This window comes from Siphateles boraxobius, unplaced genomic scaffold, assembly GCF_051911475.1.
Source record: "Siphateles boraxobius isolate OS27281-9 unplaced genomic scaffold, OSU_SipBor_1 29, whole genome shotgun sequence".
Taxonomy (NCBI): domain Eukaryota; kingdom Metazoa; phylum Chordata; class Actinopteri; order Cypriniformes; family Leuciscidae; genus Siphateles; species Siphateles boraxobius.
In genome coordinates this window covers 3902501-3918325 of record NW_027508908.1, presented here as the reverse complement: position 1 = coordinate 3918325, position 15825 = coordinate 3902501, and the positions used below count along the sequence as shown (strand labels likewise).

Here is a 15825-nt window from a genome sequence, read left to right as displayed (position 1 = left end):
TGTGTGTGTGTGTGTGAGAACAGGGGCGCACCACAGATCAGTCATCTTTTGTCAATACAGAATGGGGGCGGAGGAAACACATTCTATAAAAAGAAGGTATCCCATCATGAAACGGCGGGCTGCTTCACAAACACTCCAGCAGGAATCCTCCTCTCTGCTGCCACTTTCTTTTATTTTTTTGGTACAGCATCCAGATGCTTTAAGCTTATCCACATCTTTGTGATTTTATAATAGGCCTATAGCCTTTTAAGTATCTTATAACGGTTTTTTCCCCCCCACTGACAGATTATTTGATGGACACTGTAGAATGGAGTTTATGCTTTTTTAAGACAAAGTTTGGTGGTCAACGCACCTAGTGCTGTAGGAAACATCTTATCTTCGAGAAACCAACACATTCTCATTCAGAGTAATAAAAGGCTAAAAGGATGCTGAGCGTTACGCGGAGTCGGAGCTGTTGGATGTTGACGCTGATCATCGCGATAGTGCGGATGGGAGAAACTCAAGGGACCGAGGGCAAAGCCCAGGTGAACTCCATCAAATCACTGGAGCCCCAGATCGCCGCCAATAACCGCTCCAGCGCTTCATATAGCGACATCCCGAAGAAAAGCAACATCCCCGCTCAGGTAAACCCGACACCTCTATCCATTTATTAGAAAAAAGCTAAAACCTTTCAGTCATTATTACTTACTAAATGCATAAGGAAATCACACGTGTCACTTAATTGTGAGCAAATTGTTCGCTGATCTTTTTAAAAGAATTTCTGTCAGTTAGCCTACTGTCTACAGTTTGTCTGGGGGACAAACCTTTTGTCCCATATTCCTGCAGTCACAACCAGATTGTCCGAATTTTATCCAATAGCTATGTTTTAAACAAGTTTTTGTCATTTCCTTGTGGTGTAAAGAAATAATAATATAGCCTATAGCCTACTAAATACACGTGACAATGTTTTGATCGCAGTCACAGAAATTTGAATATCACCACATGCGAGTGTGTAACGCTGTAATCTTTTGTGGTTAATGAAACCTAAGATAATTTTGTTATATTTGTACATTGCACTGTAGGATTGATTTTTCTGATCTTTTATTTTGCATTTTTGTTCATTAAAGGAATGGTTTGACGAATTGTAAATTACATTTTAGATTATGATCTTCAGAAGTTTAGACTTTTTCACTTTTACTTTCCATCAAGTGCCAAAGAGAATGGCTTGTGGTAGCCTATATTATGTAGGCTATAGCAAATCTATATAGGCTAATCAATGTATCAAGGCTAAAACATTTGTGTTATTTTAGATAGTGATTAAGGTAGCTACACTGTAAAACATGATTTTTTTAAAGGAAAAGACTGTAAAAATGAGACCGTAAAATCCTGTTAATTTGTTAACAGGAATTTTTCCTTATACGGTGAATAACTGTAATAGATCTAACCTTACATTTAATGTATTTTTACAGTAAAATACTGTTATATTTACAGTTTTACAAAATTCCCTACATGCCACTTCAGATTATGTATTTTCGTTGAAATAACCTAAATTGTAGCTACCTTATTTTTTATGGTAAATTTCTTGCAACCATAGCTGCCATTTTTTTACTGTAAATTTTCACTGAATTTGTTTCTGGAGTGTAGCCTACAGTATTACTTGTGTATTATACAAGTACAGTTATCAGAAAGGATTTATTGTAGGTCAGTTGAATGGTCAGTATCCTTTTTTGAAAGCTTTATATTTCTAGCTGGTAAATCCTGGATTCATACCAAGCTCATGATTTATTTATTTGTTTTAAGTAAATAAATTCTCAGCATGGGTAAGTCACCTATACTATTACTGCAGATGAAAATCCTCTTTGCTATTTGTTTTTGGTCTTGGTTATGTCTCTCAGATCCGCAGTATATATGCAGATGTTGTTTTAATTGAGAGCAGACACAATTTATTGGAAGAAAAAGAGGAGGTGATGGGATTTTTCTCCCTCTCATATCCTCTTTGGAGTGGGAAGATCTCCAGTATGCAAGTTCCCTGCCAGACCCTCATCTAAACAATTGCTTTCAAATATACCATCTGCATAAACGCAGGTGGTCTGGATGATCAGACCACTGCCATACATGTGGAAACCACTACAGTCCAATATTAGTTAAATGTCATGCTACATTTAGCTTCTTATCCAAATGTAGATTGCTAACAACTTTGTAGATTGCAAACAGAGCGACTGTTGTCTCATTTGGAAGTTTCCAGTTTCAGATGGTGCAAGAAAGATCTAGAACGTTTTATACTCTGGGGCGACTCTATAAATCTAAAAGAATGTAGTAGGAGATTTAATTAAAATAATGAAAGATAACTTTGAAAAAATGTATACCCTGCTGAAAAATAACTGCTTAAGTCAGCTTAACTTGTTCTGCTAGTCTAAGGTGGTTTAAGGTGCCTGAACAACTAACAAAACTCCCCTGAAACCAACCAAACAAGCTTCACCAGCAAAGACTTTGGATGTATACAAAACCAATTTAGACTGGTTTAAGCTGTTTATTTTCTGCAACAAAACCAATTTAGACTGGTTCTAGGCTGTTTGTTTTTAGCATGTAGTGTATTTTTAGGAGTGTATGGTGATTAGCTTCGTTTTTATGGAACAAAGGCCCTGTTTACTCCTGGTATTAAGATGCGTTTTGGTCGATCGGATCACAAGTAGACGAGGGAGACACGTTCCCATTTACACCTGGTGTTTTAATCCGTCTCTTTTGTCCACTTTCAACCACTTCTGTCCTGATTTCTTCAGGGGGAGATTCAATGGGCGGGTAAATCTTTGGGTTTTTCAGATCTTTTGATCTAATGGACAAAATAAACATATTTACATATGAACGCAAGCAGCAGCTTTCGTTTCTGCCGCAAGACCAGCTGAACGCTGTGAATGTGTGTTATAAATCAGGAATGGTGACAGATCATTGTACTTGGTACATTTTTCGTCTTCAAAACCAAACTTGGGACTCCAGGAGACAAAGTTTAAATCCCATCTGGCGAGTGCGCTTCCCATACTGTTTACGCATTAGGTCAGTTGGCGGAGAGTAGGAGGTCTTTTTGGCTGTTTGAATGCATTCAATCACATGAGCGATTACACTACGAAAGCAATTCGGTCTAATGCGTTTTTGACGTTTTCTACTGTGTTTTTGTGCAGTTACAACATTTCATGATGATCAGCCATTGACATTGTTTGTCTGCATTTTTGTTGATTTTTCTTATAACATATGATGCATGTTATGATATGATGCATAACCTCAATCAAAGTTATTGTATTTTAATTCCCCCTTTGGACGAAATTGAACAAAACTATTCATGCATCCTCACAACAAGCTGTTGTCAAAGTTTCATTAACTTTGGACTTTGCTGCACCCAAAGTTTTTATTTAATTTTATTTGGAAAAAGCACTGACAAATTAAAAACATTTTGTCAGCTGTTTGATACATGTGAATTAACAGTCTGGGAAGAGTTAGTTCATTATGACAGAATTTTTCCAGACATCGCATGTCATCAGCCCATTTTATGCAATGCAGAGTTAGACAGACGTCAGTCACCGAGCACCACAACCGAAACACCAGCGGCCTTTTACACTTTTCTCCTGAACCAAAACAACCAGCTTATGCTGTGTTTACACCATACCTGCTGTAATTTGGAAGAGATGGAAACCCGTGACATTATACTCAGAGCGTTTCGTGACTCAAATGTATGCGATGTTTCAATGGCAACACTATCAACGCGGAAATGAATCTGCAGCAGTTAAGTGTTACAGGTCAGAGCTCTTTAAGTTGTTTGTTCATTATTATTATAATGCTATTTGCTTTGAGACATGAGGTAGTTTAATGCCGTCTCTTGTGACGTGGGAGGCTATATGAGGGTGGGATCTTATGCTTTCAAAGCTAACTTGCTATTGTTAGCCGCTCCAAAAAATTGCCTACCCTACCTTTTAAGGTAAGAACTACAATACAAATGACATGAAGACAAATAGGGAATTAGCCATATATAATTAGCCAAGTTCTTCAGGTGACTAATATAGTGACTGAATATCTCTAAAAGATTTAATGATGGCACTCAGAAGTGTGCCTGAATTTAATTTGCCATGATGTCCTAGTAGTCACTTTTTCTACATTTTTTTCTCCCATCTGGGCAAGCAGTCTAAAGAATGCTTTACATTTTTATATGTCATTACACAGCTGCTGAAATGTTTCCTCTCAAGTCCTCTAACTCTCTAACGCTCAAGGATATGGCGAAGATTATAACACAAGCTCCCTATAAATCTCCCACACTGGCATACTCCCAAGTGCTGCAAATTAGGCAGGCAAGAGAAACGGCCACCCAGTTTCATACATCCGTCCTAACGGAGACAAGCCGAAATCGGTTCGCTGTTTCGTGCTATAAGTAAAGCTGGCCTGTAGCCATGATGGAAGAGTTTTATTAGTAGCAACAACTTAATCAAAATGTGTCTAATGAAACTCATGTCAGATGTTGGCTTGATGTTGTCCACAAATCATCAACAAACCGAAGTCACTCACTTTAGACGGTTAAGAGTAAATGTTCAAGTGGGGTTTAATGGTGGTTTACAGTTTTGGTCAACCCAAAAAGAGGGATATTGGGATTGTCAGAACTTGTTCACCACATTAACCTCTCGACTAGAGGGGAAGAGGCTAGTATTCTGCATGAACACGAGAGCTGTTTCACATCAGTGCCGCAGCTTTGGGACTTTTAGCTTTTCCTCTTATTTAATTTGACGCTGAGGTTCCGTTAACGAGTAGGAGCGGGGCGGGGGATTGTTTGGGTCTGGCTTGTAAAGAGGCGAAGTGGGTCGCCCTCTTCTGCTCCCTATGAGGTTAAGTGACTGTTTAGTGATGCTAACGAGCTGAGAGAGTGAAATAAAACAGGCAAAGGTGTGGCGGCTTTTTAGCGCTAACCAGGCTAATCATCTGGATTTTACTTTCTTTGAGGAACTAGACAGCCTAGAGGGTATAATGACCATGAGTTTCTGAACCACGATTTCATTTGCCAAGCCATCATGGCGCATTTCTGCAGCATTCCCAGAAATCCATGGATGTAACGGTTAGCATCCAGTTAGCCATGCTAATTGAAAAATTACAAAAACAGAAATATATTACTAAAACTAAAGCTGCCCCACTAAACACCAGCTTCACCTGGTTGTGAGTCAAGCTAGACCAGCTAAAGACCAGCTTGGCCAGGCTGGGAGACAGACTTGAACCAGCTAAGATCAGCAAACCAGCTTAGGATGGTTTAAGTGAGTTTTCTCAAAGATTTAGCTGGTTTATGAGGTGACATTGTATTGTCATTGTATTCTGTGGCTGCACAACAATAATAACATACATAGATAAATGACACAGCATTTGTCAGGGTTTTTGTTGCACTTGCACTAGTCTTTATTTGGAAGCAGAGAAAAATAAAATTACAAAACATGTATATTTTATTGTGACAAAAAAATTAAAAAGTTAAAATAAAAAAAATTAATCACATAATTAAGTAGGAACTCGAATTCCCACAGCCTCCATATTTGTCAATAATGCCTTCAAGGGTTTGCTACAGATATGTTTTGAGTGCTGGTGAGATTAGCCTTCAACTTGCTTTCCTGTGCAATCTGATACACATAGGGCCATGCCCTTTGAGGGTGGATAAGGTTTGTTTGTTCAGTGACATAGTTTATTTTACTCTTGAAAACCCTCTCAATTCACTAACACCATTCATGGTGTCAGATGTCAGCTTTGCTTTTGCAAGGTCAAGTTAAGCCGGCCCCGCGGCCCTAGAGGAACATGTGTGTGATACATGGGTTTTATATGTGGAAACTCTATTCATGATCTCATAGTCTGTTGTGTATATGAACTTAGATGCGGGTTCAAAGGAAGTCTTGCATTCCTATAGTATAGATGAAGATGATTCTTTTGTAAACTGTCATGTACAATATTTACTTAAGACTCAAAGCTAGCTGATAATGGATTTGTATTTGTTGCAGTATTGTTTTTTATTTATTATTATTTTTTTAAATTATATACGTTATACAATATATATATATATATATATATATATATATATAACAGTATTTCCATCTATATATCTGATTATTTATATTGTGTAATTAATCGATTTGACAGCACTGTTTTTTAAAATAAAAAATAGACTGCAATATTTTTCAGCCAGTTTATAAATCTGCCTGCTATAGTACTGCATGCTCATCGGTTGGTACTAGCTAGATAAGACGTGACATAGTTTGGGTATTACCTGATATATGAGTGAGGGAGAATACAGATAGGGAGATGATTTTCAAAGGCATGGCACGTTTAGTCTTCAAAGTCCGCTTTTTTTTGCTAGCATGCGAGCGGTGACACAGGGGCCAGTGGGCATCCCTCATCGCTGTCTGTCTCTGAGCTTATCATCTCGACACTTATCTCACACATGAACGTATGGGAGGAATAAAAACAGACTGTGGAATCAATGAGGGATGAGGATCAACGAGTCGTATCCAAGCGCTGGCCGGGTCATTAAAATCCTGATGTGATGACGTTGCCAGATTATGTGCAGACACGTCTATGTGTCTACATTGGCTCTGGTGGTTTATGGGATGCTATGGAGAGAAGAAGGGTATGAGATGCGGGTGAGTCTTGCTGCTTTGGAATCAAAATTTGTCTCATCCACTTCGTATCTTCAAGTTGTCATGATTTAGCCGGAAAACTGAGAATGTTTTACATCTAAGCACATAATGCAACTGAACTGAATAAGGGGGTGTTTACTACATTCATTCATCCACTAATGCACTGCACTCAATAACTTTCTAATGATGCAGCGAATAAATACTGAATTTTGAGGTCAGTAACTTTTTAGTATTTAAACATTTAATGGCCTTCGTTCCTTATTCATCTCGTGAATGTATCGTTGGTGGTTTGGCTAGGTTTCATCATGTGTTCTCAATGTTACCAATTCTGTTACTTGCATAAGAAAGGAAGGTTGCCCTGAGGTCTGTCGATCTGCAAAAAATAATAATTCCTTTTGTTATTAGATATTGAGATATTCTCCCCCCCTTTTAAGACCACATGTTTTGCATTTGATGCTAAACTGAAGATTGTTACGGGTGATGTAAAGCGTTTCTTCACTGGCTGGTTTCTTTTCATGAGTTTGTGATTTGTATAATGTTTTGTCAAGGTCTCAGTCTCATCCGTTTTATCTTATGTTAAGGTCATTTAGCCTTATAATAAGGAGCCAGGTCTGGTTTGCTGATTTTGGAGGGGTTTGGGGCACCTAGACCAGTTCAAACCAGTTTAGCCTGGCCTAACTCGATTTTAACTCAAAGGTATGCTAATATAAAACACATATTAGACAATTTATGAATGTACTGTTATGTACTATTAATGAAATGATTAAAATTGCATTACAACTTTAACCACATAAAAATCATCATGGTTTATTTGCTGCATTCTGGTTGTTTGGTTTATGATATCCTCTTGAGCATTCATATACACATGCGTATGGTATATACTATTTAGATTATCCTAATCATGTCTCTGTTTTTCAGAGAAATTAATCCAAAATTTATAATGTCTACAGATTTGTGTAAACTCATATACAGCCAATGTATAAATGTATAGTATAAAAATTCATACAAACAACAGGTGTCATATTGCAAATCAATTATGGATATTAGTGGAAATGAACTCTGAGGATTCCGGTATTAGGGTTAGTTCACCCAAAAATGAAAATTAAGTCATTAATTACTCACCCCCATGCTGTACCAACCCCGTAAGACCTTCGTTCATCTTCGGAACACAAATGAAGATATTTTTGATTAAATCTGAGAGGTGGATCACTGCTACATAGGCTGCCAGAGGGAATGAAACTTGACGGCCCAGAAAGTCATTAAAGAACATGTTTAAATATTCCATGTGCCTACAGTGGCTCAACTATAAGTTTATCAAGCGACGAGAATACTTTTTTCCCGAAAAAACCCCCATAAATAACGACTTTATTCGACTATTCCTTTTCTTCCTTGTGGGCCTGAGACGAGAGTTCAAGAGATTTCCACGACGCATGCGCGAGAACTGAGAAGAGGACGTTCTTCTTCTAATACTTCTTGTTCAGTTCTCGCGCATGCGTCGTGGAAATCTCTTGAACTCTCGTCTCAGGCCCACAAGGAAGTAAAGGAGTAGTCGAATAAAGTCGTTATTTATGTTTTTTTTTTCGGAAAAAAAGTATTCTCGTCGCTTGATAAACTTATAGTTGAGCCACTGTAGGCACATGGAATATTTAAACATGTTCTTTAATGACTTTCTGGGCCGTCAAGTTTCATTCCCTCTGGCAGCCTATGTAGCAGTGATCCACCTCTCAGATTTAATCAAAAATATCTTCATTTGTGTTTCGAAGATGAACGAAGGTCTTACGGGGTTGGTACAGCATGGGGGTGAGTAATTAATGACTTAATTTTCATTTTTGGGTGAACTAACCCTTTAAGATTACTGTCATTTTGTTACAGTGTTTGTCTTGTTTTAGTTAAGTGTCCATCAAATGCACTTTACAGAATCTCGGCAGAATTATTCGGTCATCATAATACTTTTCGCTAACTGTTTCATGAACTGTGAATTCAGACATGCTACTCATCTTACTACTGTTTTTCGCCTACAATATAGCATGGAAGTATGAATATTCAGATGCGGGTTTTGTTCGATTTTATTTGTTGTTTTGAATGTAGTTTCATCCATAATTTCCAGCTGTCACATAAAAATAAAATATAGCGGGTGACAGCGATGAGGGATAGTTGATACTGGGGATCCAGAGTTGGAATAATCAAATCTAATACATTTTAATTTTTTCTGTTCCTGACTATTTGTGGCATCATTATCCCTTTTATTTACAATTTATTTTGAAGTGTTTATTACATAGAATTTATTACATTAACTTTTTTTGCTCACCGGCAGCCACTGTGGCTAGTGGTTTTCCAAAGCTATTAACCACTCAGCATTTTCACTGGCCACAATTTTGACATCGATACCATAGGGAAAAATTGCCATATATATATTTTTTATATTATCTCATAATTTGGCAGTAGGTATATTAGGGTGCTGTCACTTTAAGACCTGACACACAGATCCATAATACTGTTATACTTCTATTTTCTCTCTCAACTGTTTACGGTCACTTAAAACATAACTGACTGTGTTTATGTAAATACTCTCCAAGACTGGCATTTTGACATTATTTTGTGTGTATTTGACTGTTTAAGTGCAATAAGTAGCGAAAAATAACTCACTTTACTACTGAGAGACGGCTTTATGTGCTGCACTTTGGGTGTGAGCACAAAATCTGTGGAAATTAGTAAAATTATGCGCAATACGTGCAATTTCCATGCCGAAATTCAAGCCCTGAAACAAATGAGTGAGGGGAGGCGGGTTTGTGTGAAACTTGCTGTCGGAGAGATGAGAGAGTGAGAAAGCGTGACTGGTATCATGTTAGCCTGGTTAAAACCAGACCCTTCTCAGTCGTAACTGAGTTAGGGTCTGGGGAGGGTTCATTGACAGCTCATTTCCAAAGGGGCGTCACCAATGGAAGTCACTAAAATGCCTCTGGGCACAATTGGATAGACCTAAAACCAATCAGAGCGATCGTCATCTTGTAAAGCCCGCCTCAACGTTTGTGATTGGTGCCTCGATTTGGAAAGATTGGAAATGAATGGGCTCTTCGCCAGACTAACTTGCAGAGCAAATCTAAATTTGCAGGAAGTTCGTCTGGGTTTTCCCAGGCTAGTATCATGTATCTATTCTGTGGAAAATGAGTATTGGAAGCATATCGAAAAATCTATATTTTTGACAACACTACATTGCACTGACTGTTTATTAATCCAAATGCCTGTTTGAAAGACTACAATTGAAAAAATTTAAATATTATGTATAAAATTCAACCTGACAAAGTAGCTAGGAGTGACTGCATTACACTGGTTGGCGGGTGTTAATGTCAAGCACTGTTCGTCACCTGTTATTGAGAGACATAAATTTGACAGACTATATACACAATCATCACCCTTAATTCCTACTAAGGAATGTATAAAGGCTCTCTCTGTTATACTTCAAAAGTTTTTGTTAAATACCGAAACTAATAAATGTTGAAAACAGGGTTTGTTGGAGAAGGACTGGACCTGATCTGTCTTTCTCATTCTCAGGGCTATCCATGCAGCAGTGATAAAGAGTGCATGCTGGGAACTTACTGCCACAGTCCCCAACACGCCCCGTCCCGCTGCCTCACCTGCCGCAGGAGAAAGAAGCGTTGCCATAGAGACAACATGTGTTGCCCTGGAAACCGCTGCAGCAACTGTACGTTCTTCTGTTGATTTCCCAGTGTCTTTATACTAACTTGGGGGAATTTACAATGAATTTCTTCTGTCATTCCTTAGATATCTGCATCCCCATCTCAGAGAGCTTGCACAAATCACCTATGGAGGAGCACAACACGCTTCCTATCAAAGACAAAGGCTGGAGGAAGAACGGCAAAGCTCAGGCCAAGATCTCTCTCAAAGGTGAGGAACTGACAATGTCACAAATGGACAACCATGTTTTTTTTTCTGACAAACTTTCCAGTGATGCGTTTTCCCTGAAAAACACTCACTGTGTATCCTGAGTTCAGGAAGTTACATATGATTTCAAGCAATGTGATTTCAAGCATGTGCTTTTCTGTCTGGTGTATCAGACTGTGGGCGGTCTGTGGCCATCTGAGACTGAGAGTGTTTCATATTCATACTCACTTATGAACAATGTCTGCAATGAGTTGATTCACTGGATGTGGTTACATGCATGTGTTGAGGGGTACGGCGGCCCACAACTACATGCAGCTCGTATATCTTGAAGATTTAACCACAGCGGGAGGCCTGTGTGGGAAGGATCCCGATGCTGTTTCCTCACCTCTGTATTCTCGCCTCAGTAACATGGCGGCTCAGTCACACTCTCAAACAGAAATTAAACCACACCAGATTTAGACTTAGCCATTTAGAATACTTTATGGACTAAATATGGACTAAACAAAAGACGATGGCAACTTTCATTTCATGCCAACTTTAACCAGGTCTGTTTCTAATTTTGGACATGTGAACAACCACTGGAAAATTGCTTTGCATTTGTTTGTAAGTAGATCTATAACAGTTGCAGTGACGTATTTGGTTGCACTTTGTTTTCTGATTTCTCTTGAACGTTGTGGAGAATATTTGCATCAGCGACAGAAAGGTCGAGTGTGTGTAAGATTGGCCTTGGACTGGGTCTGACATAGAGTGATGCAGGTATGACATCACTTTGTAGGCCAAAAGTGGGAGCGAGTTAGCATGTTAGCACTTCCGGTTCCATCGTCCCGAAGTCAATGTTTTTTTTTAAATTAGATTTTGGTTGAATAAGGACTGTGGTGAACACAAGCTCAAGACACTTTCACGTTTTATTCTACGACATAAAATACATCAGTATTACCCCACTCGGGATTTTTGAAGCTGTTACGTGTCTTGAATAATGCGGTTGCTAACAAGTGGTTAAAAGGGACTGCAGAGGCTGTCGTGGAGATAAAACATCATCATGCCGAACAGGGGAACTCAGTCCGCTTTTACAGCCTTGTTATGCTTATAGTTGTGCTCATAAACTATTCTAACTCAAACGCTGTGGGAAAATGTTTTAGATAAAAACTGAAGGAGTTGTGGGAAGTTTAGTGATGGTGACGTTGAAGTCGTGGGACCGTGGTGTAGTTCGTTTATAGCCAACCTTTAGCTTTTTACTTCTGTCAGCTGCATTTCAGCTTCAAAATCAAGTTGTGTTCATCTGTGGACAAAAATTTAAGTATCATAAACTTTTGTTGATCACAGAGCTTGTTTTTCGCGATAATCCAAAATACTATGGGAAAATCCTATTGGGTTTTTGTGGAGGGAACCAGTGTCATGCTAACTGCCGATTTGCCTACAAAGTGACGTGATACCTGTGCTACTCTATTGACTGAGGGAGGGATAACACTTAGTCGTGATGTTACGGAAATAGAAACAGATCTTTTCTACTGTATTGTGACATGCATCCGAGTGAAACGGTTTATCGAACAGAAAAAAAAATAGTGGTTGTTGATTGGATGGAGACAGATCTGAATGCAAACTTGTAAGATTGTAAGAAAGGGGCAGGGTTTACGTGGACATTTATTTTCGTTAATATTTCAATAATTTAATTACATATTCACGGTTTTCTGATATCAGTTAATGGTCATGCAGGTACATTTTTTAAATATTTTTAGGTAGTTTTATTTTGATTTACATTTATTTAATATTACATTTTTATGATTGAATTAATTTTTAGCTTTTAATAGACTCATATCATAACCTCCCTGAAGTTTGGGAAACCCTGTATTAAAGGAATATTTCACCCAAAAATAATAACAAAATAACAAAAAAAAATAATAATTTTCAAGCAACTGCATAATTCTTCAAAAATTCTCATTTTGTGTTCCATGGGTAAAAAAAAGAGAGTATAAGAACACCGCGAGGGTGAATCAGTAATATTTTGGGGCTCTTAAAAAGGGAAAAATATAAATTAAATTTCATGTAAATGAGAAAATGGTGAAATTATTTCTAAAATGCAATTTTTTTTCTCCTGCAAAGTCATCTTCATCAACTTAAAAAAATGGAATAAAATAATAGAAAAAAAGAATTCTCTTCTTCCCAGAGCAACTGTTTATTCAATATAGGGAACATTTAACCAGGAAATATGGTTTACCAAGTAACTAGCCTGAAGTTCTGGCCATGGTTGTAATTTGGGCTACTGTTTTTCGAGTACTATGTAATCGAACATACTACTCGTTTTTTGCATATATATAGTAGGGAAGTATTCTATATTTCTAGCACAGCGCATGACCTTATCACACTTAGCATTCTGCACTTCCGTTTGAGCTACAGAAATGGCACTGACGTCTCCCTTCACCTGCAGGTCACGAGGGCGACCCTTGCCTGCGCTCGTCCGACTGCTCGGAGGGCTACTGCTGCGCTCGCCACTTCTGGACCAAAATCTGCAAGCCTGTGCTGCGGCAGGGCGAAGTTTGCACCAAGCAGCGCAAGAAAGGCTCCCACAGCCTGGAGATCTTCCAGCGATGTGACTGCGCTAAAGGACTTGCCTGCAAGGTATGGAAAGACGCCACCTCCTTCTCCAGGTCCAGGCTGCACGTGTGCCAGAGGATCTGAGACGGGAGGCCCCTGGAAAACAAGCCGCACCTTGGGGCCCCTGCGTCCCTCTGGGGGAGGAGAGGGCGAGGGCTCCTTTCTCCAGGACTTACTCAGCTGTGATAAAGGGAGAGATGCAGATGAATGTGTGCCAGAACAGGGTGGGAACGAGGCCATATGGTGGACGCTCAGACGTAGCCGTACTCCGTGCTTCTTTTCAAGATTATTTACTGGAGGTTTATTGATCTACAAGCCATATTTATCGCTGATGCGTTTGATGCACGCGGTGGCGTATTTTGGTACGCCTGTGCTGTCAGTTTAGTATCATTTTTAATGCTCTGATTTGGTTATGGTTTTTTAGTCACAAAATATTTCATGCACATAGTTTTTCCACAGCATAACCACTAAAATAGTAACTAGGTTTTTCGGTTGCATTATTGCAGACTTTGATTCTCGTTTGCTTATGTGGAGAGCAATTTAAACTTTTTGTTGTCTCTTTCTTAATTTCAAACATCTGCCCTTCTGAAAGTGCACTTTGAGTTTGCTTGTATAAAAAATGATCTGAAATGTGTACATAACACCCAAACAGAAGAACAATAGTATGTTCTCAAGGTAGCCACACACTAGTAATGCATTAGCCTGAACAATATGATCATTAGTTCAGTTTACTCAATAGATAGCATTTCAATTCCGTCAGAAATAATAAATCGGTTCTGATTATCAAGGGAAGTTGTTTACAGTTTGAGTGCTGTACAGTGAATGTGCAGATGCCTTTATGATTATGGCATCATGAATCATAGTCCGTACTTTTGGTTTGTAAAATTCCACACCACATTTTAGCTAGAATAAAAAATAATTAAAATCTAATAAGCTCTTATATTGTACATAAAATGCAAAATTGTCGAAATGTATTTAAGAAGCAGTTGTATATCATGTATATATTGGTAAAAAGGAACAGATGGGGAAATAAAGCAGCGTAAAGGGACATTAAAAACTTTTTACTTTCAACTTACTGTTTGAGATAATTTCCTCAAGCTTTGTTTTACACCGCAGATATGAAAATCCTCACGCAGAACTATTTCTATTAAATTATTTTCAAAACACGTTTCTTCACAGAGCTCATGTTGTGTATTTGTTTAATGTCTGATTACCTGGGTTAGTCCTTAACTTTGTTCCTGTTGTAACAGTGATGTTATGTCTCATTGTGTATTTACAGTGATTTTAACAGATTAAAGAATGTATTTTGTATTACAAGCATTTGGCTGCTCTCATATTTTCAGCTCTGAACCGAACAGCTTCTGATGTGAATGATATCTGTTTTCTCTAATACAGCCTGAGGTAAGAAACTTGTCCCGATTGAGGGACAGAGATGTCACAGAGTTTAGCAAAACGATCTTCAGTTGTGTTCCTAAGATGAACGAAAGTCTTACGGGATTGGAACGAGTAATTAATGGCAGAATGACAGAAAATGGCGAGTAAACAGTTTTCAATTTTGGGTGAACCAACCCTCTGAGGTATCATGAGATAAATGTCAGATTGCATTTTGTAATTACTGTATTTTACCTTCTCATTATCCATTTACGAAGCTTTCAGCGTTCTGTGATTAAGTCTCAGTGGTTTTATACATTTTGTATTTCTATGACGTTATTTGTGATGACATTTATTAGCTAATACACTTAAGGCTCTTTATGTTGAAAATAAGCAGCTTACATGGATTTTCCCTTTCGTCTCAATGGCCGTTTCACGATTAGCTTAAAGGCCATAAGTCTAACATGTCAATAAAACGTGAAGACTGCGTCCTGTGTTTCTGGCAGACAGGTTACGAGTAGGCTGTTACTAAAATGGTTACTAAAATGTCTATGGCCATTAACATGACAAACCACAAGCAAAGCTGGAGCGGCCTATATAATGCTCGACTTATAAGACTGGATGTTGTTCATCTACAACTTTTGATATGACAATGTGCTTCGGGAGCAAAGCAAAATGCTAACTAAAACTAAAAACGCCTGTGCAATGTTTGGTTTGTTAATTATTCACACTTCATCAGAGCTGTAAATCACAGGCTTTATAAAGTAAACCTCATTGCATAAATCAAGCTATTGTATGTATGAAGGTTCATTTCACATAAATAAAGCTTAAATGGGAGTATTTTGTTCAGTCATTCATTTTAGCCAGTATAACTCCCCCTTTTTTTGCATTAGAATCCACACGTTAAGGGTCATCGCTAAAATTCAAAGGACCTTGGAATTTCTTGGATTGTGTGAAATTGTGATGAATATGATAAAAAGTAAAAGATTGCTTTCATTGGAAGTGTTGAAACAACAGGGACTTTCCACATTCATTCCTTAAAACACCTTGTGTGTGCAACACATAAAAAATAAGACATTTTATGCTTACATATTTCTTTTAGATTTTCTATTTTAAACGGATCAAATGTTGTCCTAAAAAACAATTGGTCATAGTGATCTAGGGCTAGTGCAAATCATTCTGAGCGGTTTGTTTTTATGGACCATTAATAGACCTATAGGCTCTGATGTTGCAGCCCATAATAAATCATTTTCTCCATTTTTTTTTGGACAGTCTAGAGGCACAACCTGTAATAATTATGAAATACTAGCTTTTCAGCTCATGGTCAACCAAGTCA

At 38.1% G+C, this 15825-nt stretch overlaps 1 protein-coding gene across 1 annotated transcript; it reads left to right on the top strand.

Annotated features, from left to right (window-relative positions):
* The first annotated feature begins 112 nt into the window (after nt 1-112).
* On the top strand, nt 113-14435 carry dkk2 (dickkopf WNT signaling pathway inhibitor 2). The gene is made up of 4 exons (XM_077246176.1): nt 113-623; nt 10176-10326; nt 10407-10529; nt 12952-14435. The coding sequence occupies exons 1-4, from the start codon at nt 426-428 to the stop codon at nt 13200-13202; spliced, it is 723 nt and encodes a 240-aa protein (XP_077102291.1). The 5' UTR covers nt 113-425; the 3' UTR covers nt 13203-14435.
* Nucleotides 14436-15825: the final 1390 nt, after the last annotated feature.

Bases quoted from the DNA above. Each gene is read 5' to 3' on its own strand.
- dkk2 (XM_077246176.1), top strand. From the start codon at position 426: ATGCTGAGCGTTACGCGGAGTCGGAGCTGTTGGATGTTGACGCTGATC. The intron at 624-10,175 runs GTAAACCCGACA...TCTCATTCTCAG, and splicing joins AAAGCAACATCCCCGCTCAG to GGCTATCCATGCAGCAGTGA. The intron at 10,327-10,406 runs GTACGTTCTTCT...GTCATTCCTTAG, and splicing joins TGGAAACCGCTGCAGCAACT to ATATCTGCATCCCCATCTCA.